Raw genomic sequence first — 27,097 nt, 5'->3', positions numbered from 1 at the left:
CAGAGTGAATAGAGGGTGTATTCTCTCTTTCCCCTGAGTCCCTGTGACTTTTATGGTGCCTGTAGAAAAGGAAAGAAACAGACTTCCAGGTAGGTGCCCCTTTCAAGTCCTCTCAACAGAACACTTGCTATCACTATAGCAGTATGTTTTGAACGGAGTTTGTACCTAGAAAATACCCCAACACTGACTCCGATATTAAAAAAAAAAAAAAAAAAAAAGCCAGAACATCTCCAGCATTGTGGAAAAAAGTTCTTGGACTCTGGACATTCATATGAAAAACTAGTCCCATCCTGTTTAAACCAAGGCATATGACCCTCTTTCCATCTTTTCTCTTAATGTCAGTCGAATAGGTTAACACCCTGCTCAGCAGAGTGTGGGGTCACCACACTGGTTAAAATGCTAGCTTCTTCCCAAATTGATACTAATCTAATTCTCCTTTTGTGGGAAGGATGGAGCCCCCAAAGGGGGATTCCCAGCAGTTAAGTGAGAGAAGTGCAGGGCTTCTCACTAGGGATTTTCCCTTTTGAGCTCATGTGAGGTGGTGAGGTCTTCTGCATCTACTTGTAGCTAACAAATGTCTAAGGTTTCAGGCCCAGATAGAATTCTCAGTGCTAAATAAAACTTGCTTGAGTAACTTTTGTTGTGCCTCTTCATTCCTGGATTTAGTAGCTAAATCCTCTTGCATGCAGGTTTGGTTTTTTTTAAGAGAACTTGCTTCCTTAATCTCCTGTCCAGTGCTGAATGCTGCATCACCAAAATGTTGTTCTGGACACGTATGAAGATCGTAGTAACTTAGTCAGATGTCTAGGTCCAGTAGCTCACCTCCAGAGAATTAGGTAATTTATGTGAAATTAGATGTGAACATTCCCCTGAAGCATTTGCAACCCACTATACTTCAGCTTTGTGCTAGTACTGGGGAATTTGAGATTGAAACATTCTTTGTCCATAGCACATACAAAACAAGATGAATGAGAAGTAAACATTAAAATAGATTTTAATACCAAGATGTTAATGCAAGCAAGGACACTAGTTTGTTAAATTACTTTTAAGAGAAGACCTATTGGTTTCAGATGACAACTTCCTTTCTGATCTAATTTCAGGCCATACTTCCAATTTAAAGGTAGTGTGTATTGGTGGAAGTAACATGTAGCTAGCTGCCTATAGATATTTGACCTTCTTACTACCTGAATTAATTTGGTTCCTTTTACTATCCAATCCCATTGTATCACTAAAATATGTATGAATAGCACATGCTATGGTACTATTGCCTTCTTATTTCCCCATACTACCTAGCCTTCATATTACTAAATTAGATAGTGTCCCTCTGAATGCCTGTCTTTCAAAAGCAATAAAATAGAATGAGGCACATCTCTACTCCAAAAAAAATCCATAGTTTTCCTGGATGTTAATGACATCCACCAACACAATTGTAGAATAAGATGTATAATCAAAATTTTCTGTTTCAGTCAAACATGATACTTATCAATACAAAAACTGTACACAATACTGCTGTACAAAAAACCACAATATCCTATCCAAGGGAGATGGTGATATTTGAAGTGACTTACACGGTCATGCTGATTGTTCCGTCAAGTTTCTTGGTATAAAACTTGTCTGTACTCGCATATGTTTCCCTGCTGCTACTCCCTTGTTACCTGTGTCTCTTTCTGATGGGTTCAGTAGACACTGGTTCGCCACAAGATAAATTATGATTGCTAATCTGTTTTATACTAGATAATCTTCCACCACCATTTCACTCAGTTTACTTTGGGACACTCCTGAAATGTCTCAGCCTAGTAGTGTGATCTCATCTCTTTGCCCCCCTTCCTTTTTATTATTAGGCACTGTCAGGGGTACTCACTTACCATGTGTGGTGCCTCTTCCTGGCTGTTCTGGGAATTGCTGTCTCCCAGGTCTCATAATTCCTCTCCTAGAGGTCTCTTAAAGTATTGTCCTCTCTCTCATTCTGTGGCTTCTCTCTCGGTCCAGGAGCTGTAGTTTCCTCTTTGTGGTTCAGCCCTCCATCCATGTCACTGTTTTCCCCTTCTCGGGTATAGAATCTTGCTGGTTCTGCTGTCCAGGCAATGCCATTCCATCAGTGGTTGATAGGGGAACCTGGGCCTGCCTGCTATTGTGGATTCCAGCCCAGGGACCCTACAACACAGCCAAAGTGGAAGCCCTCCCATCGACATAGCGCTGTCTACACCAGGGGTTAGGTTTGTACAACTGTCACTCGGGGGTGGATTTTCCAAACCCATGAGTAATATAGTTATACCAATATAAGTTTGTAGCATAGACTAAGCCTTAGTTCACCCTTCCCTCAGGACCAGGGTCTTTCCCTGGGTTCCTCCCTTCCCTCTCTAATGCACAGAGGGTGTCTGCAAGCTTCCTCACTGCAGCCCTTTCTTTTGCCAGTTTCCTGGCTTTATACTAGCCCAGCCCACACCTGCTCAGCTGGGCTTAGTCTTCCAATCAGGGATTGCTTCACCAGCCTAAGCCCCTCCTGTGGTCTGTCACACTAACTATCCCTGTATCAGGTTCCTTAACCTTATCAGAGTGAGTGAGGGGGAACACCCTGTCCTTAATGCATCCATATTTAGGAGTCTCCATGGCCAACATAAAGACCTGTCAGTGTTTTTGAAATGTTACGCCACATGGTGAGCTGGCCCATGTGGAGACTAATCAAGTCCTCTAGTTCAACAAGCACCAATGGTTTTGAACTGCATCAAAGAATGCAAGAATGGCATTAGTACTCTGTTCCCTGCTCGCACAAATGAATTGTGTTAATCTTGAATTTAGTTTTGAATTGCCACCCAAGTCTTTCCCTTGATATTAGTACCATATTAGTAAATCTTCATGCTGCTCTTCTTCCCAATTTCTTTCTACAATTTTGCTGATTAGAACAACCGCACAAGGAGCTAATTTGAACTCATCACTGGACATAAAGAAGATTGAGTTTCCACTTCTTAGTGTAGAGCTGTAAAATAAATACAGGTGAACTCTCCTATGCACAGTTCTGGGTTCAAAATCATACTTGTGGTCAGCTCTTCCGAATACACCCAGTCACCAAGCTAGTCACCAAGCTAATCACCAAGGCCATTCAGGTTGCCCTTAAGCTTTCAAGGAATGTTAATGCTTAACCAACTCGCCCTTTGGCAGATTCCCTTAAGCAACTTCCTCAGTTACAGTTTGCAGGCTTCTGAGTATTGGATGACTGTCTTCACCAGTTACGTTGTATTCAGACTTGATATAATTCAAATCAACAGCTAGCCAACCACCGAGACTGAGACTCCTTTGTGAGACTTATGAGGCATCTTTATCTTAAGTAAAATACAACTCTTCTCTTTTGGATAAAGGGATCGGCAATACATACATATGTTTAAAAAAAAGTATGTACCTTCAAACTCATGACATCTGTGATGCTCCGTTGCTTATCAGGAGTTAAGTGTATTACCACAATTTATTTTTCCTTAGTTTTTTTCATGTACTTTCTGTTAACTTTATTTATCAAACTTTTAAACCGCTTTCTTAAAGTGAATATATTTGATCTATATACCTGAAACTACACTAAAAAAGAATATTTTGGCTATTTCTGTGTTTGCAAAGGCTATAAATCTATTCTCTGGAGAATTTCAATGTAGTAACTGATCATTTCTGACTTGGCTCCGTTTTTTTCTTAATTTAGAGTATTAACAGTGGCATCCTGGAGAAGCTATAATAATTGTACAATGTCTTCAGAATGTACCATATTGGATTGCAGAAATAGGATAAAATGTCAACTTCTCTGTAAGGCCCTACCAAATTCATGGTCCATTCTAGTCAATTTCATGGCAATAGGATTTGAAAATAAGTCAATTTCACGATTTCTGGTGTGTTTGGCTGATATTTCAAGGTGGGTGTCTTGACCCAAAATGGAGTTGGGGGAGCAGTGTTGCTAACCTGTCGTAGATGGGTGGCAAGATTGCCACACTCACTCTGTGCTGTCAGCGGCCCAGCCTATCCGGGACTAGCAGCTAGGGGCTTCAGATTTCATGGGGAAAGGCCAATTTCATGGTCCGAGACACCTTTTTTCACCACCGTAAAATTGGTAAGGCCCTACTTACGTTATGTTAATCTTATTTGGGCAAATGGTAACATAGGGTTGCAGGATCAGGCCCATTACAATTAAATACTATTGCAAAGTATAATCTTTTTGGGGAAGGGGCCACCTTTGCTGAGTGTAGGGCCTGATTGGGTCTGCTAGCTGCTACTGCAGTGCAGATGATAAATACAATAATCACATTTTTTCACCTTTTTTTCTTAAACACTAAAAGTGCTAAAACTGTGTATTTAATTTACCTGTGCATCAAATATAATGTGGCCAATATATAATCTGTGCCTGATTTGTTAGCAAAGCTTTATATTTAACACCCACTCAGTTACATTTTAGTTAAATATTCTTTTTTCTCATAATTCACTAGACCCTTAGGTGGCCTGAATCATCAGGGTTGTGAATGCTTAAAACAATCAGAATAGTTACCTGTGTCATGTAAATGAGTTGAGAATTAAATCAGCATGCAGATTTAACTCTGTTATGAATCCTTTGCTCCAGTCCCAGGAATGGTGTAGTTCAGGCAGGAAAAGGCCCACCACGCTTTAAGCAGATAAGCTTTGGCAGTTTGGAAGTAGTGGTGCTGCAAGGGCTATGAAATCTGGTGTCTAAAGTAGTGCCTCTCTCCCCAAGTGTAAGTGGTATAGTATTGCCTTCCAGAAAACATGTATTGATAGTTCCAGTTCAAGAACCCAGATTCATAGCAGGCTGTGTTAGCAACACTGGATGACTTGGATATGGGGAACTTCTTCCCTGTGTGTTACCATCTTGCTTTGCTTCATAAGCCACATGATAATCACAGCTGTGCCATCAGGTGTTCTCTGGTGACAGTAACTTTTATGCATTTTAGCTGTTGGTGATGCTGATCTTGTTATAACATTTGTTCTCTCACTGAAAAATGCTTTCTGGGCGTCTGACCTTAGCTGTGTGGGCACACTATTTAAATCTGTTCTTGCTCATCTGTGGATGGACCAGTAGTAATCTAGTTCATTCACATCAGCACTGTTGAACAGTGCTGAACACTTCAGTCTGGGGGCCTCTTTTTGTTAAGACATACTGTCAGTAGTAGAGAGCCATATTGTGCCAACATTAGAAAACTACCTGCATCAGCACCTTTAAGTAGTAATTGTAGTGGGATAAGTTGTATTGATACTTTTTTGAGGGGCAGGGGCATTATAGTTTCACTTGAAGATGAGGACTGTCCTTTCTTATACTTCTGAACACCTTTTTTTTTTGTGTTCAGAAACATCAAGGAATAAATGTGGGCTTTTTTTGCACTGTATTAAGGTGGATTGCAAGTATTTGATCCTCATGGAGAGAGACTTGGAGTAACAGCAAGTATCCTCAGATCCTAGGTTATACTAAAAAAATCTGGAAAACTCATTCTGATGCTCCCATTCATTTGGCTTCTGGTGAGGACGCTTTCAGAAATCTGGCTTTCAAGAAAGATGCCTTTGAGTGCCATACAGTCTGAGACTTGTGTTGGGGGAAGGTGACCCCTAACACACCCCCCCCCCCCTCCCCCGGATGATTCTAATTAATCTTGCCTGTGTGAGGCAAGCAAGCAGATGAATTTTAGAAAGACCCTTTGAAGAGTCTAGAGACTGAATGAAATAGGCTGGACACCTGTAGCATCAAGAACACTTGATCACGAGCATAGTGTATGTTTATCTGGATACAGGTGCAGGAGAAGTTCAGGGAACTAAGATAGAACATGGAGAAGCCCAGTGAAGGCCAACAAAGCATTAAATTAGTTGACTGAATTTTTTTAAAGAAGCAAATTGTGAAGCCAAAAGGGCATGTAGAAAAGTCACTATTCAGTAAGACACTTTTTGTTACATTTAATTCTTCATTTATCCTTTGTTTATGTAAACTATATAAGATTGTTGGAGCATACCTGAATAGAGTCATTACTAGAGCGATATGAATTGCCCAAGTTTAAAAAAAAAAAAAAAAGGGGGTACTATTCTGAAACAGTCTGTTACTCATTTTTCCAAGATCAAAGGATTCCATGGATTTGAAAGGATTTTTCTATTGTGAAGTCACTCACCTTCTAAGGGAGGCTAGTTTCTTAAAACAAGCCTTTTGATCATATTTTTTTTGTTGCCCCTTGTACTTTGCTAATTTCATGGTATTGTACTTCCTAATATAAAACAGACATTTCTCAAAGTTTAAGCTAGCTAAACGTGGCAAAAGGATACCTTTTTAATTCAATCTGAATTGATCTAAAATTCTAAAAATGCATTTGTAAAAACTAGTTTGAGGGCATTTACCTGTATCTGTACTCATGTAACTAATGAGAGACTAGAGTCAATATGTGCCCTCTTTAGTCACGTAGCTTGCAAGTTTTGAAGTTCTGTTTAGAACTTGCCTCTTAGAAGACTTAGGCCCTGTCTACACTTACCTCCAAGATTTGGCGGCAGTTGACGGAAGTTACTGAAGCTACGCAAAAAACTTGCGTAACTCCCGTTGACTTATGCTTCTCTTCTGTGTGCCATCTTCACTGCACTGCGCCGCGCCGACAGGAACTGCGTTCCCATTGACACAACACTACGCCACTTGTGAAGGTGGTCTTAGTACGTCGATTTCTGGATCGACTGAGCGGGTCTTCACTGACCGCTCAGTCGATCCAGAGAAATCCATCTGACGGCGGTGACTTTGCCGCTGTCAGTGTAGCTGTAGCCTCAGATTCTTTTTTTCATTTTCTTCAAGAGATGTATGTTTGCTACATCAGAGGTGGGTGTGGGGCTATTTGTGTGAAGGAGTGATGAACTTTATCTAGTATGCAGTCCTTTCATTTGACGAAGGGGAGGATGAAATGTTGAAGAGCATATCGTTAATATTGTCAAATACACTACACAGCAAAAAGCCTTCACTGGAGAAGTTGAGTGATCATAACTGCTGTCATCCCAGCCACATCTTGTAATGATGGTCATAGCTGGATTCCAGCAGAAACCCAGTCACACCAATTCTGATCAGAATGCGTTTTGATCTTTCTTCAAAGCTTACTCAAAGCTGATGCTTGAGATTACGTGAAGTGATTCAATGTCTTCAAATGATTCCGAATAACTGTATGTTTAGAAGTGCACAACATTTGGGTTACTCCTCTAGAAAGGAGATTGATGGGCTCCAATGGAGTTTTGTCAGTAGTTTTGTCCACTTCTTTAATTTAAAAAAAAAAAAAAAAGTACATTCACAGTGCTAGATTTGAGACAATTGTCTCTGAGAGGGAGATTTCCAATATTTTCAATTTCATATTCCTTGCCAGGCCATTTTCTTAATTCTAAAGTTTAGCTCCTAGAGTTGGCTGCTGACAGTGAGGTGGCATTAATTATAGTTATCAGAATTACTATATACCTTTTTTAAATTTGAGAATTGAGTTTGAAAAGCCATGTAAATACTAAAGGAGAGGGGTCAAAACTGAAGAAGTAACATTTTGTTAGATGGGTCTCATTGACTATGACACACAAATGATTACATGTCAATTCCACTTCATAGCCATTGAGTTTCATCTTAAAACAGTGTTCTTTGGGAATTATGCTATGGTGTGTGAGCTGTAGTGTAATGGAGCTGTGGTGTTATGGAGAACAGTTAATTGAGCCCTCCCTTCCCCGCACCATAATGCCTATGAAAACAACTCTTATTTTAAGACTTGACAACTCTAGTTGTTTGTGTATCCTGTCATTTTAGGTAAAAAACAGGAAACAGATGAACTAAGTGGTGGTGATGCTTCAGTGGAAGATGATTCCTTTGTCAAGGTAAATAAGTTTCTTTGAGAAATTATATACTGAACTGTTCCAGTCAGGTAAATAAAGCAAAGTTTTACCTGAAAATCTCCGTTTGATGCAAGCTGAAATGAAGATCTAAATCATTATTCAGACTGTTTACAGTACTATAAGATATTTGATCATACCTAATTCCATAGACTATTCAATTATATGGCTTGGTTTATCGTGATGCATAACATTTTACATGTGAGCATGCTGTGTGCATCAAAATAAATGGGAACTCTAGGAATGACAACAATAAACAATATTGAAAGTGGAGCTATTTCATATCCTTTTGAAGAAACAATGGCTCTACATTTCTCTGGAAGCAAAATCTAGCTTATGCCTCTAGTTATATTATATGTTCTGATTGAAAGGAAAGTGAATTGGAGGTTCAAGATACAAGCGATCAAGATGGAAATGATGAACTGAAGGACTTTGAAGAATCTTGTGAAAATGAAGAAGAGAACTCTCATTCTAAAGAACTGCCTTCTTCAGAAAAGAAGAGAGATCTTGATTCAAAACAGGGAGATGCAACAGAAGAGGCAGAAAAGGACTTTGAAAACCAGGTACTTTGCCAGACTTGTTAAAATTTATATGAATTTTAATCCGAAAAACACATCTCTGTTTAGTCTGTCCAAAGTTCTTTGGGAAGCTAAAATTTGTGTCTTGTTCAGCTCTCACTAAAAGAGGTAGTACTTACTTTAAACTCCCTTGCTCCTCTTAACCTGTCTGAGTAGTACGGGCTCTTTAGATGCTTTTGTAAGTGTCATTATTCACTTGTTTAGCAAGTCTCCTGTCTGTTTTCATGTCAGGAAAATGATCTTCAGGATACAGAAGATGATAGTTTTCCAACGGTCCATGTAAGTTTCAAACAGTCTTGTTAAACTTGTGATCCGGAAATTGAAGCAAAGCCTGGCTTAAAGTGACCTTCTTTCTCAATTAAGTTAGCAGACTTGCATCTTTGAGCTTCTGATGGTATAAAACAGACTGCAGTGCAAGCTTTGCTCACTGTATTATGGATGGCCTTGACTTTGAGATGCCCTCTTAAAGTGACTATACTTCACTCTTGTGGGGGCATTCAACACACATTTAGGTAATCGATCCGAAAATACTTTGAGACACTTCTTGAGTGCCGCTTGAGAACTATATACGCTATCTCTAACACAGCGTATACAAAACCTTCTTTCAGTTCAGAACTTCATTTCCAAAGGTAAAATGTTAAAAATGATGTTCTGGAGATGAAGGTTTGGATACTTTTACCTTTATAAAAAAAAAAAAAAAATTCTTCCAGTTTTGAAATTCATACTGAGAGTTCCAGATACTTCTGATGAAGACATCTAGAATGTGTGAAATACACATGTGGAAGCAGTATTTTTAGTAGTGAGCAAGATCTTTCTCCCCCTCCCAGTTAACCTTAATAACCCAAGAAAGTAAACAGCATTTGTATCATACATTTGCTGTATAATACTCAAAGCAGGGGTCCCATACTTCCAACACTAACACTAGTTAATGGCCTTTGATGAAACAATTCAACAGAAAAGAGGTCATATTACTTGTTAATCTTGTTCTGAAGACCTTAACACTAGAAAACAGTATATAGCTAAGAAACACTTTGTTGGCTACACAATAAATTGGTAACATGTTGCCAACAGTTAAATTCCCTTTCTTGGAAAAGGAACTTTTATAGAAAGGGGACTGTCCTTAAGTGGAAAATAAAGATGTTAATGAATGCTGTGATATAAATTCTCACTGGCTACAAAAGATGTGTACAAAACTTCTTGTTAAACTCTTGAGTTTTTTGGAAACAGTTTCTTAATTCATAAATTTGGATTCCTGTGGACTTAAAATTCTTATTTGTTGTGCTTAAACTCTCAGAGCAAACAAATACTTAAATCTGATTTCCCCTTGTCTTGCAGAATGGTGAAGAGGAAGAAAATGAAAAAGGTATGTTTTTGAGGTGTAGTAGAGTTGAGAGGTTTTTCAAACACCTTAAACTGATGATGAAAGATGAAACTTGCTTAATTTTTAGTCTTAATATTAGGTTTGTCTCTAGTACTAAACATCGACTGTCTCTGTATTAAGCTCACTAAGATCCATGCACTCGATGGGTTTATTTTTCTCTTAAGAATTGATGATAGTACATATCAGTTACTGTGGTGGATGTATGCCTATTATTAATTAAAGAAAAAAATAAACCAAATATACAAGGACTTCTGTTTCTATGATTCAGTAAATCTTGATGCACAAGTTTGACTTGCGCTGCAGTAACTGGTAGGTGCTTAACTGACCATACGTTACTATTCTGAACTTGAAAACACTACCAATTATGGACCATCATCTACTTGACTTTTCACACAGTGTCGTTCACGTGCCACCAGGTTGTGCTTAGTTTGGTAAAAGAAGCTTTCAGAAACATGGAGGAGTCTAAACAGCTGTTTTTGTTTTTAAAAAGCCATCCTACTTACTGACACTATGGAAGCAATGTGACACATCTGACCAACCAGAGACTTTCTAGAGAGAAGTCAAAGGATTCTACGTATTGTGGACTAGAAAGGACATGGAGCACTTTCACTTTACGCAAGATGGACAGTATTGAAGTTACAGAAGACTACAGATTCACTGTTTACAAGGGACCCTATGGCTGAAGCTTCTGTTTTGTGTGAATGCAAGAATATTGTTGACGATACTAATTATGGGACTGAGAATGAATACTGAAAATCTGCAAAGTGGATGAAGACTGAAAACCAGTTTGCAACGAACTTTACTGCAGAAACCGAAGTGGGAACTTTAGAGTTGTACAGCTATCTTGACTGCCAAACAGCTGTTCAGAAAGGAGGATCAAGACAGAACCTTGAAATAGTGTTGAAGACTGACTTAGACTCCCCAGCTGTAATTAAGGATTTTGGAAGGTTGTCTTACAACCAGGAAGTTTTCAAACATTGATTGAATCAAACTGCAAGCATCTGAAGAAAGCCTTTCTTTATGGCATATTAACACCTAACGTGGAAAATGGATACTTGCTATGAAAAACTGTATCTGCAGGATGGAACCATTCTCTGACTCCTAATGTTTGTTGGTATTTGTCTTTAGAAAATGTATTTTGCTATGGCAAATAAGTGATCCTGGGTAAAGGATTTATTTATATGTTAATACAGCTTGTTTTTTCCCTAACCTTCCATCAGTGCTAATAACTGGCTTTGTATTTTCTAGGTCCTATTCTAGCTTATGCATATGAAATTGTTTAAACTTCTTGTTTTGCCATATTTATTCCTATTAAATCCTCTTAGATAAAGCAGGTTCTGGTGATGGTTCACAAGAAGTATCTAAATCTCTGCCTTCAGAAGAAAGCCTAGCTGAGGCTGATCATACGGCTCATGAAGAGATGGAAGCTAACACATCTGTGAAAGAAGCTGAGGATGATAACATATCGGTTACAATCCAGGCTGAAGATGCCATCACTCTGGATTTTGATGGTGATGACCTCCTAGAAACAGGTAAAAATGTGAAAATTACAGATTCTGAAGCAAGTAAGCCAAAAGATGGGCAGGACACCATTGCACAGAGCCTGGAGAAGGAAAACAAGGATTATGAGATGACTGAGAACCATAAAGATGGTAAGAAGGAAGACTGCGTGAAGGGTGATCCAGTCAAGAAGGAAGCCAGAGAAAGTTCAAAGAAAGCAGAATCTGGAGACAAAGAAAAGGATACTTTGAAGAAAGGTCCCTCGTCTGCTGGGGCCTCTGGTCAAGCAAAGAGGTTTGTTTTTCTATGTCAGTTCTTTACGATACTGAGTACCAGCATTCAGTAAGATCACTCTACATTAAGGGGGTAGCAGCAAGCATCTTATAATTAATATCTTATGCTCCTGCCTATAGATTTTTTTTTTGACCGCCATAAGTTATTTTTTAAAAATTCAAGATCTTCGTATAGACACTGTGTCCTACTGATTGCATTGTCGAATTGTCAGCATTTATTTTTTTTTTTCAAATTGACAAGTTTAAGTATCCTTGTGGTGATGGTAATGAACAGCTATCAGTTCTAAGAACACAAAATGAAGTCAAGTCCCCGTCCTGAAATCTGGAGAAGAATGCCATATATCCACTGAATAGAATTGTCAGAAAATCTAGATCTTCAGGCATCTTGGGGAAAATCAGTGCAAGAATCCATAAGGGAATCATTTTGTTCAAATATAACCCAGTCCACCCCTTTTTGAAATGTTAACTTGCCTGTTAGTAGTAGTGTAAAATGCAATATCTAATAAATTCTGTGTTTTCAATGTTCTTCTGATGATTTGCTTCTCCAGCTCTGCTAAGGAATCCAAAGACAGCAAAACAACAAAGGATGATAAAGGTAATTTATCTCCTACTGTAGTACTTAGTTTTATATTGCTGCATCTTGTGATTTCAGCATAGAATACTGTAAAACTATATTCGTAGTCATTGGATAGCCACCTCTTTTACTTTACGTGAAGCTTGGGAATCAATCCAGGAGGTGACCAAAAGCTAAGTTAGCTGAAGTTAGTCCTGCTTTGAGCAGGGGGTTGGACTAGATGACCTCCTGAGGTCCCTTCCAACTCTAATATTCTATGATTCTCTGAGTCTACCACAGAACATCTCTTAACCTGTTATGTCTTCCTTGCCATAAGAATAAGTACTTCAGATGCACAACCTAAAATTAGTCAGTGCCCTGTGGGCTGATATATAATACTCTAAGCCTTTCTCTTAAATTTCATGTTTATAGAAATTCTCCTGGCATTGCATTGTTACCCTTTTTAAAAAATGGAAGCTGTCCACTTAGTAGCTGTACCAGCAGCAATGCCAGTTACCGGCATTTGTTTATTATCTAGTTAGCAGAGTCATAACTCCTTTTAGCTACTGTTCTGGCAGGGAAATTCCATTTGTGTTTGCTGTATCTGTTGTTACAAAAATTACATAGAATATAGTTGGTGAGCAGAGTAATGTAACCAATTGCTCTCCAAGTCTAAAATGTTAGTTTATTTGTTCTAAACACTGATATGGCCCCTCGCTGTGATTCTCACCAAAGTCCTTAAATTGTCAGGCATGAAATTCTTGTCCCCATCACAAAACATTTTCTTTGGAACTAAACAGAATGCTATCCAGCAAATGGAATTGGTCTTCAGAAAAACACTTCACGTGTTCAACATGAAATTGTCACTTTCTTAGTATTGTAGATACATGTTCATTATGTTTTCTTTGCATGTTTAACTTCATGCATAAATTCAAATAACATTTTAATAACTAGGATACAGCAAGTCTATTTTGTTACAACTAAAGCATAAGATGACAACTAAAAGATTTTCAGTGGTATCTTAAAACACGTGGACATTTGCCTTCTTCTGGATTTGCATGCAGTACACTATGTAAAAGGAGGTTCTAAGCATTAGGTGTTCATAATTCCCCATCTAGTATTTTTAGATATAGTACACTTCAGTATTACAGTCAGTGATATTGTTCAAATTTTCTCTGTTATTACTGAGGCCCAGTACAGAAAGAGCAGTCTCATCTCTAAATGACATGGGAAAGGACTATACACCCTCCAGTAGGAGGATAGCAAGTCAGTTTTTAGAATAAATAGTTGGTTGGGTTGGAAGTTCCAATTTTGGTACTTTTGGCATTGCCTACATGTATGCCTAGGACCCTGTTTCAATACTGCAAGGTCATACATCTAGGTATGTTCCTACAGTATCTTGAAAACCAGTGATTCTGAAAGATTTATGGGTCATGGTGGATAAGCAACTCTACACAAGCTCCCAGTGCAATGCTCCAGCAAAAAGAGCTCATGTGATCCTTAGATGTATAAAGGGGAGTAGTGAGTAGGTAGGAGAGCTTGCCTGTCATTATGGCATTGGTGAGTACTGGAATACTGGATCCAGTTCTAATAATGTCAACATTTTAAAAGATGTTGAAAAATTGGAGGGGGTGCAAAAAACCCACAAAAATTATATGAAGCTTGAGAAAAAATGCTTTACAGTGAGAGACTTTAAAGAGCTCAGTTGCCTTTAACTTTTAACAAAAAGGGATTGAGATGACTTTGCAGTGCTTTATAAGTACCTTCAGGAAAAGACAATACTGGTACTAAATGGCTCTTTAAGTTAGCAGAGACATGGATAACCAATGGCCGGAAATTAAAGCCAGCCAAAATCAAATTAGAAATAAGGCACACATTTTTAACAGGGTGATTAGCCATTGGAACAAACGACCAAGGGAAGTGATGATATATTCTTGATGAAGACTGGATGCCTTTCTGGAAGATAAGTTTTAGTCTCAAGTTATTAGACTAAATACAGAGGTAACTGGATGAAATTCTGTGGTATGTATTATACAGGAGGTCAGATTATATGAACTAATGGTCCTTTTTCTGAAAGCATGAATTGAGGCAACAACTTTACTCATGGTAACGTTAGACCACGTTTTAGTAACTGAATGTTCTGTTTGTGAAACTTGTTCCAGGAAGTGCAAGCAGTGTTAGTGGTAGCAGTGGAAGTTCAACTAGAAACCTATGGGTTAGTGGACTCTCTTCCAACACGAAAGCTGCTGACTTGAAAAATCTCTTTGGCAAATATGGAAAGGTATTTTTATGTTCGGTATTTGGATTGAAAGAACTTGAACTGACAAACTCCTATGTTTTAACATGACTTGATCTAAGACCAGATATGATTGACTGACCAGTATAAAACCTAAATTACATAACTTTAACATCAAGAGCTGCAGTCAGAATAAGTGTATCCATGCAGGAGTACCTTGGGAGTGAAGGGGGAAGTTCTTTTATTGGAGTAGCTTCTGAGAGTCCAGGGGAGGTGGGGGTATTGAGTTACTGCCTATATATCTAATCTAATCTATATCTATATATATAATATGAGAGAGAAGTCTTGTCCCTCCTTTTCTAAACTGACAGTGGCCTATGTCTGTCTGTCTGGCTATACCATAGTCTGTAGTGATCAAATGGAAAGGCTTTGTATCACAACTTAAAATGACCTCTTTAGGTCGGGATTAAGGAGGAGCTGAACTGTATAAATCATCAGACTTGTTCATAGGTCTTTTTTCTTCTTCTGAATAGTGATTAGAATAGCGCAAAAGACTGGACTTTTTTTGGTCTGAGTGGCTTATGTCTATTCTAAGCTAAATGGAGAAGCCTCTCAGATTGAAATAAGCATCCACACAGCCTTTCACCTTAAACACCTTAACATAAACAGACAGCTCTGTTTTTCTAAGCTCATTTTACACAGTTTTGGATTGGGGCATCCTACAAAAGTTGACAGTGGTCTAGGTATTAACTGGTAATTTGAATTAGTTTTTCATCTTTGTAATACAACTTTTTAAAATCCATAAAACTGTTTACACAGGTTTGTTTACTAGGCTTGGTATGTTGACTTAACCCCAGGACTTCATGGATTCTGCAGCTATGCAGTTTGCCACAGAATCTAAACCTTCATTTAAATATTTTTGTCTTATAGTTGCATCTGTTCAGTCTTCAGAAACTCTTTGTGTCTTCCTCAGTTTGCAGACCTCCTGAAACAAGCTCAGGATTGTACAATTACATCTCACTGGGTTATTAGAACCAGAAACCTGTAGATATAAATTGCATATGAACACTATATTTCACTGTTGGTTATTCTAAAACATGTAGCTGATGTGTATATTGCACAGGCCTAAATTATATCGCACCACCTCAGATGTGAACATCTCTAAATGTTCCTATTCAAGTAGTGAGCCCTTCAGCTCTGTCCTTTTCTCTTTCCACAGTGCAGACTTCCTTTAGTGTAAAAATACATAAATTTACAGCCTATTGAAAATTGAATTTGAGAACAGTGTAAATAAAAGTAAATAAAAACAGGCCACAATACTGCATGTTTAAACTGGAATTTATGCAGCATCTCCAATAAATGGAAGTCTTCTGCCTCAGTGCTGCAGAATCCAGAAACGATGCCCCAGCATTTATGTAGTTGTAGCAAGTTGGACCTAACTGGGAGCGAGAGGTGGCACCCTGCTCAATTATATCCACTCAGAAAGAGGCGCACACTACTGTAATTACGTGACAGTCTGGTATTGATTTTTGAAGAAGTTACCATCTCCATATTTACTTGTGGAGTGGATTGCTGCATGGAGTGTTTTGCCACTATAAGTTGGTGGTGGTTCATTTGTGCATCTAACAGACGTAAACAGTGTGGTGAAGTTTTAACAAGAGGTTGTTTTAGTGGATAAGTACTAATTTTATTCTTCTATTTCATAAGACTTTTAAAACGTGTGTGTGTTCTACTTTTGAGCAGGTATGCAACTTAGTGTGATTAATCTGAGAGTTGGGGTAACATATTTAAGACTTCACAAAATTTTACTGTTAGTGAGAATTTTCCATAAGAATAGAGAGTATATAACAGCTGCATCCAGAATGTAAAGCTTTATTTTTTAAATGTTTTTTTAGGTCCTTAGTGCAAAGGTGGTCACAAATGCACGAAGCCCTGGAGCAAAGTGTTATGGCATTGTAACCATGTCTTCCAGTACGGAGGTGGCTAGATGTATTGCACACCTCCATCGCACAGAGCTGCATGGACAACAAATTTCTGTTGAGAAAGTAAGTTTAATATATACTCCTTACCTAAGAAGGATTATTTGTTTGTGGGGTCATATACTACTAAATTTACCTTTCTTAAAAAAAAACATAGGTAAAAGGTGATCCTTCCAAGAAAGAGCTGAAGAAAGAAATTGATGAGAAGTCTGGCTCTGGTAGAAACATGGGGGATAAGAAGACTGCATCAAGTGATAAAACGAGCAAGTAAGAGCTTATTTTGCATCTTATTGTTTAATGAACTGTCCACACATAATGACGTGTGCTGAAACTATATAACTGAACCTTTCTCACCTTTTTTTATGTCCCTTTTAACAAGAACTCAGTCAGCCAAAAAAGAGGAAAAGAAATCTGACAAATCTGAGAAAAAAGAAAGTAAAGAAGCTAAGAAAACTGAAGGTAAAGATGAGAAGAATGATAATGGATCAAGTGGCCCTAATCAAGAATCCACTAAAAAAGCTGAAGAAAAGAAACGAATAAGTATGCAATATAACTTTTTTGCCTCTGTTTTCATCTTTTCATTTGCTTTTAGAGCAGCAGATAATACTCAATATGCCACTGCATATAAACCCTAAACCCTTGTTTCCTTAAAATCTCTAGTACCAGCGCTGTCATCATTAAGTAAGAAAGTCATTCCAGTGCTGTCATACAAAAATCTAGTAGTTTGTATTACTTTTAATTTACACAGATATGTATTGACATACCTGTCCTATCATAGAGAGTCATATCGGTTAAGACTCAACTTTCATTTTAGCAAGTAAACTTTTCAGAGCAGGCAGTTGATTTTCATCATTGAATGTGGTTATTTTCATTTGTAATTGTAATATTAAATCAAGACCATCTTTAGACTCATGCTTGTGTTACCATCATTTTTCTTAGGTGGAAAAAGTCCAGGTCAGATGGTAGTTCTAGACCAAACAAAAGGAGACCAAGGTCACACTAGGACAGTGAGAAGGGGAAGGTTTGATAAAGTAAGTATCTCTCTCAACTTGAAACACAATCCTTGTCTGTCTCCACACTACTTTCTTAACCACCGTATCTCCAATGAATAAGCAAGTAACTGTCTGCAGATAGTTAGCTTCAGAATATTCTTGAGGTTGATATATTGTAAACTAGCATAGCATACAGAAAGCTTTCTAGACCTATGTGACTTTTGAAATAACTGGAATTTCTTTCTACAGCCACCGGTGTTAAGGAACAAAGAGCGTTTCATTCAAGATAAAATGAAATTCAGGGAGTACAGAGGTAGAAAAGATATCTTGCCTTTTGAGAAAATGAAGGAACAAAGAATGCGGGAGCACATGGTTCGATTAGAACGAATACGTCGAGCAGTTGAGCTCCGAAGGTAGTGATAAATTCTTGTTTCCGCTAAGACTACTTTAAGACTTAATTGGGTAAACATTTCTCTTAGAAATCCAATTATAATACATTTGATCACAAGCTTTTTCCTCAAATACCATGTTCACATGTCAAATTAGTATGAAAACACTTCAGTCACATATCTAGAGACCAAATTTGGTGCAAAAAGTTTCATTTAACCCTTCCCCCGTATCCTCTGAAGGTTACAGCAGTTATAGAAAATGTGTCCATAGGATAGAATAACGGGTATGTATTCCATAACGGTCTGTAGTATGTCAGCTCTTACATGAGATTGATCTATTTCTTTAAACTACTGACCTCTTTAGTCCAGGTTACTGTAATAGATGTGACTAGAAATGGTTAATTCAATAAGTACTAACTTGCATCTTCGTGGCAATGGGGCATGATATGGGATTGTTTGTTTTGCCTCCCATTCGTCAGTCTGTCTGTGAAGCTGCACAGATACTCTCCCCTGTTCTGCTCTCTATGTGGGTCAAGCTCTGCAAGGGGAGCAGAAACAACCCGTGAGTTACCTGCCAGGATTGCTGTGGTGGTGGGAATTTCCAGCAGGTGTCAGAGCCTGATGTATCAGCTCTACATCTCCCTCACTGCAGCCTAGTGTGAGGGTAGGGAACTGTTAGTGTGACCGCTGCACGTTGGCATGTGGCCCAGCTATTGTAAGTCAGAATTGGGGGAGCAGTAATTGGCTCCCTGATGATGGTTATCTAGCTCTGCTGAAGCTGACACAGGCTGTACACAGCAAAGAATCTAATTCTCACCTTATATATACCTTTGCTAGGCTGTTGTCCTGGCAGATTGAAAATGCAGACCATAGCATCAGACCAGGTGCCAATTAAAAATACAGTAACACACCTGCTCCCTATTCGATCAACATCCAATCTACATGCACCTCAGATGATCACTTAAATAAATGGACTTTTTGGTATGCAGTACAGATCACCCAATTGGGTTGTAAGGGAGGATGGGGACCGACCCTGCCCACAACCACATCTTTCAGTTTGAACACCTGCTGACTATACTGTGGTAGTATTATACAGGAGAAAGCAGTTTTAAATAAGCAACTCCTGTAAGCCATAATTTTAAAATTAATAATGTTCTAGGCGAAGAGAACTCGCTGAGAGAGAGCGCCGTGAGAGAGAACGCATTCGAATCATACGTGAACGTGAAGAACGTGAGCGCTTGCAGAGGGAAAGAGAACGACTGGAGATTGAAAGACAAAAACTGGAGAGGGAAAGAATGGAACGAGAGCGCTTGGAAAGAGAACGAATTCGTATTGAACAGGTACAGGCCAGTCTGCACAAAAGGCAGTATTACATCATTACGATGCTGTACTTAATCCTTTCCATTTTATTTGCTGTGATTCTTAAGCAGAAAATAAACTTAATCGAATGAACCTGCAGTCCACAAAGTATGAAAATGCAATAAAGCACAAACTAAGGAACCTGTTACTTATGTGTAATCTATATAACTGTACACAGTTCAGTAGTGAGCTTTCCCTCTGGCTGTTCAGTAGCATATATGGAGAGTTGTCTAGATCTCAGTGGATGTGCACAATCAAGCGCCTAAAGAATTCTGTTGGCTATGTTAATCTAACTTAAATCTGTAACTGAATTTACTGCAAACAGAAAATGAAATGCCTTTCAGAGCATATTGGTATTAGAAGTGTGTAATGAGATGGCATATCAAAGGTCCTTTGGCTCTGCTTCATTACATAGTGAGTTATGACTAATGTCTTTGTTACTGCACGTTTCTCCAGTATTAGGGCTGGTTCACACTTACCGCGTGATTTACGCAGAGTAGTTTGCGTAACTGACATCGACTGCTCTGCTTCCCTTCTGCGCTGTTCTCACTGCGCAGACTCAGCGCTACGCTACTTGAAGGGGTGGACTTACTCAGTCGACTTCCTGATCAATTTTGAGCGGGTCTCACTGACCGCTCAATCAATCAAGAAAGATCAATCTGGCAGCGGCGATTTTTGCCACCGTCAGTCTGAACATAGCCTTAGTACAGAAACCGAATTTTATCTGTGTTTGTTGGGAATTAATTCTGTATCCCTGGCAACTGTTGTTTGCCTCTAGTACAAAGTTAATAGGTTCATTATGTAATCCTCTTTTTCTTTTTTTTCCTTTTTGTTAGGAGCGTCGCAAAGAAGCAGAGCGTATCGCTCGGGAAAGGGAGGAGCTTCGTCGCCAGCAGCAGCAGCTTCGTTACGAACAGGAAAAAAGGAACTCTTTGAAACGTCCACGTGATGTAGATCACAGGTAGTGTATTTTCCAGGTCCTCTATTGCTCCTGCTACCAAACAACCTCTGCTTTTTGTTAAGTGGTCTCATGCAGAGAACACTTGGTTGGCTAGGATTCAACACTTGCCATCATAACTGCATATTCACTGCTTCTGACCTACTTGCTGGGGCCTAATATGCCTAAATGAGTGTATTGTTACTCTGGGGAGAGACAGTTCTTGTAGTCGGGAGGGAAGCATCATATGATAGAGTTCTCATGGCCCAACAAGGGTTTAACTTGTGTGCACGCTATTTTACTGTCCTGATTTTAAACAGTTGTGGAAGTTTCCAGCTGCCGCCTCTTGGTTTTAAAACTTCAAATCCTTAGAGCTGGATGGCTCAGTGAATCAGTACTGCAATACAGAGCCTTTAGCTTCTAGGTTGCTGTATCTGTTCCTTCCCAGTTCAGTGATAGAAGCTGCTGACAAATATTCAACTCAGTGACATGAATTGTCTTCGTTACACTAGACTACTTGTCTGATGATAACTCTTACAATTGGCATCGTTAGTATTTTCAACAAGGCTTGAATCACCTATACTAAACCATTCCTCGAAGTGGTCATGACTGCCACATGAGTCAAAATATGGCTGCTGCCATAAGTGGTGTATGTATTTAATGGGAAACTGGACTTCAGTTTTCAAGGCTGTTAATAGCACACTTATTAACACGCAACCTTACTTTAGAGAGCCTCAAATAGACAATCTGATCAGTTCATAGTTCTATGACATAATGTCTCCAACACTCAGAGTAACGGGGCATTCTGGCTACTGTTGTCCTCCACATGTCTCTATGTTAGCTCTTGTAATTTTGTTTGGAAGACAAAACTTACCTTAAGTTCTTCTGGTGTTCACTATCCATAGTTTCTACCCTGTGCAGAAATCAAACAGTGTGTCCTTACTGGTAGTCTTGGATATTTGTACAGATAGTATTTTAGTACCAAGAATATTTGTCTACTTCAAGCAGTCTGAGGTAAAATGGAAACTGCTATTATGGTCTAGATTTTTTTTTCTAAAATGATTTTCATTAAAAAGGAATGAACAAAGTCATGCATTTATCAAATTAAGTAATGGAAAACTGGAACAAATTATCATTTCTAAGCATTGTTACAAGAGCTGGAAATTTCTTGAAGACTAAATAATGGACAGACTCACTTTGAAGACAACTTTTTATCTCTCTTACACATTTTTACTATTGTACAACTTGCTGTAAAGTATTCATTAAAAATGTGGTTTTTTTTTGTTTTTTGTTTTTGTTTTTTTTAAAAGGCGAGATGATCCCTATTGGAATGAGAATAAAAAGCTGTCCTTGGATACAGATGCACGCTTTAGTCATGGATCTGACTACAGTCGTCAGCAGAATAGGTTTAATGACTTTGACCACAGAGAGAGGGGGCGATACCCAGAGGGTTCATCAGTGCCATCATCCTCTTTTGAAAGGTATGTTTGCAGACAATATTTTTAAGAGTCACGGAAGACCTGCTTGAGACCCATGATAGTCTTTGAAGTTTCTGCCCATGAATCCTTAAGCCAGGTACTGGGGGAAGTAGTCTTTAAGGCTTGATGTTGGTGTTCAGTCTTTTTTTTTTTTTTTTTTTAAATGCTGAAGTGTCTCCACTATTCATGGTAGGCCAGTAGAGCTATGGGGAGGCATGGATCAGTGTTCACGTTGCACTCTCTATCAGTAATCGGCCCAAGCCAGGGAAACTAATGATCCAATGAGCAGACCAAATTCAGTGACGAATCCTGGTTACGTGCCACCCTGAGGCACATTGCACATCTGCTAAGAAGAATAGAGCTACATTTTCACAGTAGTCTAGATAGGACATTGATGTACAATTGTGGCTAAATGGCAACATCTGCCCAAGCAGCCTTTTTCAAACTTTTTGATTAAACTTTATATAGACAAATTTCCTACCCTTTCTGTTGGATCTGTGGTTTATTCACCCCGTTTCATAGTCCTGGAAAGGAGTTTCTGAAGTGTGTTCTCATTATAGAAATTGTGTTCTGCAGCCTGCTGTGAGTTGAACCTTGTAATAGTTTTATACCATTACAATAAATGTAGATGTTCACATTTTGGTCATTGTATATACGTAGCTACTAAATTGACTGAACTACGTAAGGAAACAGCTGGTGTCCTAGAAGTCAGCAAGTATGGTTCCTGCAGTCAGAATGGGAAAAGTGGAGATATATGATCATAAAACAAGCAGGGGAAAGAAGTCTAGAATCTTTTATCCACCAGTCCATGTTTGTAGAAGTGGAGGGAGATTGGTTGTAGAATAGTTAGTGGACTGGGCAAATAACTTTTTCTGCCCTCCAATTTCTACAGGCGAGAACGCTTTGTAAATCAGAGTGAAGGAAAAAAGACGCGCCCGACAGCGCGAAGAGAGGAACCTGGGTTTGAGAGGTACCCTAAGAATTTCAGTGAGTCTAGAAGAAATGAACCCCCACAACCAAGAAGTGAACTTCGAGATACTGACAGACGAGAAGTGCGAGGAGACCGAGATGAGAGAAGAACAGTAATAATTCATGATAGGCCTGAAATATCACATAGTCGTCATCCAAGAGAGACTGGTTCAAATCCACCTAGACAGACTAATTGGAAGAATGAGGGAGGCATAAGCACAGACAAACGGGATGCCAGGTAATAGTCTGCTGGTTATTAAACCAAGCTGTACTGATAGTGATTCCAGCAAAACCAATTCATAGCATCAGTGTAACTTGAGAATTTGCCTTAAAAACAAAAACATTAGATAACCAGAAATTGGCAAAGTTTAGAACTCGGGTTCTGTTAACGTCTGCCGTAACCTTGTCTGTATTGCTAATTCATGCTTTCTGCTGTCCTCCTTCTGGGGCATGTATAGTAGCAGTGTGGTAAGTAGCTCTGTGAGAGAATCTAGGATGCAGACTATTTTTATTAGCAGTTTTTGAGATGAGGTGTTAAGTATTCAGACCTACACATTGCTTCTTAGGAAGTTACTTGCAAGTCATTGAGAACCCAAAATACACAGAATTGAACTCTCTCTAGCCTAGACACAAAGTTGTTACTAGCTACTGCTCGTGCCAATAAAAGAAAAATTTGACTGACTAGGTTATTTTTTTTTTACAGAGGAGAGAGACCAGAGAGATCGGGAAGAGAGGTGTCTGGACATGTGAGAAGTGCTGCTCCTGGTAGCCGTAGCAGCGCTTCTGGTTATGGAAGCAGAGAGGGAGAACGGGGAGTCATAGGAGAAAGAGGAAGTGGAGGGCAGGTAAGTGTCTTTACTGCTCTATAACTGTTTAATGTTGATTGAAATTGTTGGAGACTGAAATGACCTCTATACCCATAGTATTATACCGCTGTGCAGTACCATTCCCATCTTGCTGTGCTGTGGTAAAAGTAACATGTTTCTCTCCATTAAATATCCAAAAAGTGAGATCCATTTCTTCTCTTGGGGATCTAATGTGCTTCAGGTGGATCAAAACAATGGATGTAGCTGCTGGAACCAATGATAGATACCACATCAATTTGGGGGGAGTAGTTAACTGGAATACAGTGCAGCCTTTTCCCTGGGGGCTGAGCATGTCTAAAGTGTTTGCTAACAATAACAAAAATCCCAAGAACAATTAGATTTCTGACCTGCCCTTGCTGGCACTTCTGTAGTGAGTAATCAATCTTGCTAGTGTGACAGTGACTGAAAAAGAACCTCTCAGACTCTATTCTTTCTCTGAGATCTACAGGTAAAATTAACTATCCTAACTCACAGTGCTTGACAAAAAAGGGAAGAATAGCTGCTGTTCTCCAGGTGGGAAACTGGTACAGGTGTGAAGTTACCTATCCACTGTCACAAAATAGGTCAATGTCAGAGCTGGCTGTAGAATCCAGATTTCTTGATTCCCAGTCCTTGGGATCAGGCCAACTTTGAGAAATTGAAGCTGCACAGAAACAGCTTCACAAAGGAATTCCTATATTACCATTTTTAAAAAATGGTATTTTCAAGTAAGATGATCAGACTCAAATATCAGATCTAATCGTTTAATTTGAAGGTGAATTTACCTTTTAAACACTGAGTTGAGAAATGGGTAAATTCCATCATGAATACATTGGATGGAATCCAAAGTCATTGCATGAAATGAGTGTCTAAGTTTCTTGAAGGAAATACTCAATCAGTGTAGTTTAAGCCATGCGACCTTTTCAGACTTGCTATAAATGGCTGTATATTTTCCTAGCATTATAATGAAGACAGACATGTTGTTGAACGCCATAGTCGTGAAACTGGACCAAGAAAAGAATGGCATGGACCTAGTTCTCAAGGAAGTGGGTATCATGATGCAAGGAGAATGGGAGATGGCCGTGGAGGAGGTGGCATGATGTCTCCACATACAAGGTACAAAAAACGCTCCTTTCCCTTGGTTCCCCACTGTTGAGCTCTCAAAGCTCTTCATAGCGACCATAGTCTTTTTGGATGAGAACCAGGCAACACCAGCTAATCGGTTGAAGGGGTTGCGGCTGCACAACATGAAACTCATCTTTCCCATGAGTTGAGCTGGCTTAGTCATGAATCTGGATCATTTTCATAACAGTGCAGAGTATTCCCTGCACTGCTACTAGCGAAGTTATTCAATAGCAGCAATGTTCAGCTGCAACAGTGTATTCTGCTGTAAAATGTGTAACTTCCTCTTTGTCAGGAAAGCTTTCATTATGTTGTACCAAGCCTCTTCTGAGGTTCCACAGTTTTGTTCCATGAGCGTTAGTACTATTCACACACGTGTTGACAAACTCATAATACTTCCACTCAAAATACACTTTAACACTTCTTTTTAAAACCTTTGTTTCCAGTAACTCTTCACCAATTAATAGAGTTGTACAGATCACAGGCAATTCCATGCAGAGGGGAAGTGGCTCAGGATTTAAGCCGTTTAAGGGTGGACCTCCACGAAGATTCTAAGATCCACTGCTGCTTGGTTTCAAGATAACTTATTGAAATCTCTTCTAAACTTTACATGATTAGATACAAACAGGAAGTCTTGTCTGGAAATCCTGTTTAATTTTTTTTAATTTTAACATGATTACTTTTCCTCTCAATTTTGGAGGCATTTTTAATAGTTGCGTTGTAATTTTGGATAGTTTTTGTGTATCTTTGATAAGCATTTTCCCTGCGGCACTAGAGCTCTGCAAAATAAATTGGAACCAAAATATTTGTTAACATTGTATAAATATAAAGGAATAGTTTGCAGCTGTGTGCTAGTAGTTTAATTTACCAGCATTAGCTCTGTGGTGTCACGCTTTAAAGTTAGCTACTTATAACAAAACATACACAACAGTAACCTCCATTTTGAAGGTTGTTCAGGCTATAAAACTTGCTTTCTAATTTGTAGAGAATAAGGTTGTTCCTTGCATTTCTGGGTATTATGTAACCTATTTTTGCAGAAGGTACTGTTACATTGAGTGCATCTATGTGTATTCTTGCAAATGTATTCTTTTGAAATAAACCTTCATATTCTGTATAGTTCCTAGTAAATTTCTGGAACTTTCAGTCTGCTGGAACAAAAGAGAATAAAACTGACACATTTTGAACACAAGCCCTTGTGTTCCTGTATGCATGCAATAGACACCAAAGGGGACATACCGTGATCTAGATTGCTAAAACTCTCTCCAAACGACCTCGTTATAATCAAAAAGAACAGCTTGTTCAAGTCACTGACTACAATTTGTGTACTGCTACTAGTAGAACTCAGTAGTTCATATGTGGAAGAAAACTTTGATTTCAAGTTGAGATGTAAATCAGTTAGTGTATTCAGCTCCTATGCAAGCAATTTAAAGAAAAGTTTCCTGACTGTAATTCCATGAATGTGAGGGATCCCTTTTTTTCCATAATAGGTCTTATGATGAATCTCAACCCTAGCGCTAAGTGTGTCTGTTTTTATTTTTATTTTCAGCCTCTGACTCCATGACAGCCTGGGGGGAGAGTTAAAGATACTTTTGAAGGTCTGCAAAGGAACAAAGCTCTACACTTAACATTTAATCCTTGCATGCCTTCCTAATTCAGAAATGAGGGTAACCAGAAGTGGGAGAAACAAAGTAGGCTGTAGTGAGTAAAGCTGAAGATTTGCCTTCCGTTCACAAGCTTGCCCTGATTAAAGTATTACACTATATAGTTGGGGATTTTTTTTTTCTTTGTGATTAAAAAATGCAATTGGATAGCAGGGTCTGAAGAGGAATTTGCTTCTCCAATACATAGAAGCTGTAAATACTATTCTATCTCATTACTGGCATGGTTCCCATCACAAGTACCATCTGAAAAGCAGGGTTACTTACCAGTAACTGTTTTCTTCAAGATGTGTTGCTCATATCCATTCCAATATAGGTGAGTGCATGCCACCGTGCACGGGTTCCCAGAACTTTTTTCCCCTTAGCAGACCCCGTAGGGTCAGCTCTAGTGCCCCTGGAGTGCCGCACTCATGCCGCGGTATATGAGGCACTGCCGACCCTACGGCCCCTCAGTCCCTTCTTTCTGCCAACTCCAACAGCGGGAATGGAGGATGGGTGTGGAATGGATATGAGCAACACATCTCAAAGAACAACATTTACTGGTTAAGTAACCTTGTTTTTCCTACTTCGAGTGATTGCTCATAGCCATTCCAATATAGGTAATTAAAAAGCAATACCTTGGAGGTGGGTAGGAGCATGGCTCTGCCGAATCCCGCGTCCTCTCTTGCCTGCTTGATGATGGCGTAGTGGGATGTGAAGGTGTGTACTGATGATCAGGTGGCGGTGTCGCAGATGTCCTGCAGGGGCATCAGTTCCAGGATGGCCGCCAATGGGGCCTGAGCTCTGGTTGAGTTCGCTGTGATGATCCCTAGGGGTGGTATGTTTGCCAGCTCATAGCAGCACTTAATGCAGGAGGTGATCCATGCGGAGATGCGCAGGGTGGAGACAGGTGATCCTTTCATCCAGTCCGCTACTGTGATTAAGAGCTGCGTTGTTTTCCGGAAGGGCCTTGTCCTATCGATTGT

The 27,097-nt window shown here is 39.1% G+C and overlaps 1 protein-coding gene across 2 annotated transcripts in view; it reads left to right on the top strand.

The window, feature by feature from the left end:
- Positions 1–26,255, top strand: part of SLTM (SAFB like transcription modulator) — a 29,881-nt gene extending 3,626 nt beyond the window's left edge. The window contains exons 3-21 of one of the 2 annotated variants that reach the window (XM_067555950.1): positions 7,781–7,848; positions 8,235–8,426; positions 8,673–8,720; positions 9,777–9,804; positions 11,148–11,616; positions 12,164–12,210; positions 14,331–14,449; positions 16,300–16,449; positions 16,541–16,650; positions 16,763–16,923; positions 17,323–17,414; positions 17,625–17,788; positions 18,924–19,104; positions 19,960–20,084; positions 21,371–21,541; positions 22,431–22,745; positions 23,211–23,352; positions 24,311–24,468; positions 26,021–26,255. In XM_067555950.1, the coding sequence (XP_067412051.1) occupies positions 7,781–7,848; positions 8,235–8,426; positions 8,673–8,720; positions 9,777–9,804; positions 11,148–11,616; positions 12,164–12,210; positions 14,331–14,449; positions 16,300–16,449; positions 16,541–16,650; positions 16,763–16,923; positions 17,323–17,414; positions 17,625–17,788; positions 18,924–19,104; positions 19,960–20,084; positions 21,371–21,541; positions 22,431–22,745; positions 23,211–23,352; positions 24,311–24,468; positions 26,021–26,027 (2,747 nt within the window). In that variant the 3' untranslated portion in view covers positions 26,028–26,255. Of the gene's footprint in view, positions 1–7,780; positions 7,849–8,234; positions 8,427–8,672; positions 8,721–9,776; positions 9,805–11,147; positions 11,617–12,163; positions 12,211–14,330; positions 14,450–16,299; positions 16,450–16,540; positions 16,651–16,762; positions 16,924–17,322; positions 17,415–17,624; positions 17,789–18,923; positions 19,105–19,959; positions 20,085–21,370; positions 21,542–22,430; positions 22,746–23,210; positions 23,353–24,310; positions 24,469–24,920; positions 25,986–26,020 lie in introns of those variants that run through there. The other variant, XM_067555949.1, reaches the window with a different exon arrangement.
- The last annotated feature ends 842 nt before the right edge of the window (positions 26,256–27,097 follow it).

Source organism: Emydura macquarii, unplaced genomic scaffold, assembly GCF_026122565.2.
Source record: "Emydura macquarii macquarii isolate MOO-44397 ecotype Brisbane River unplaced genomic scaffold, CSIRO-AGI_Emac_v2 contig_1644, whole genome shotgun sequence".
In the NCBI taxonomy this organism is placed as follows: domain Eukaryota; kingdom Metazoa; phylum Chordata; order Testudines; family Chelidae; genus Emydura; species Emydura macquarii.
The sequence above is the reverse complement of the archived record's forward strand: the minus strand, read 5'-3'. Positions and strand labels throughout refer to the sequence as shown.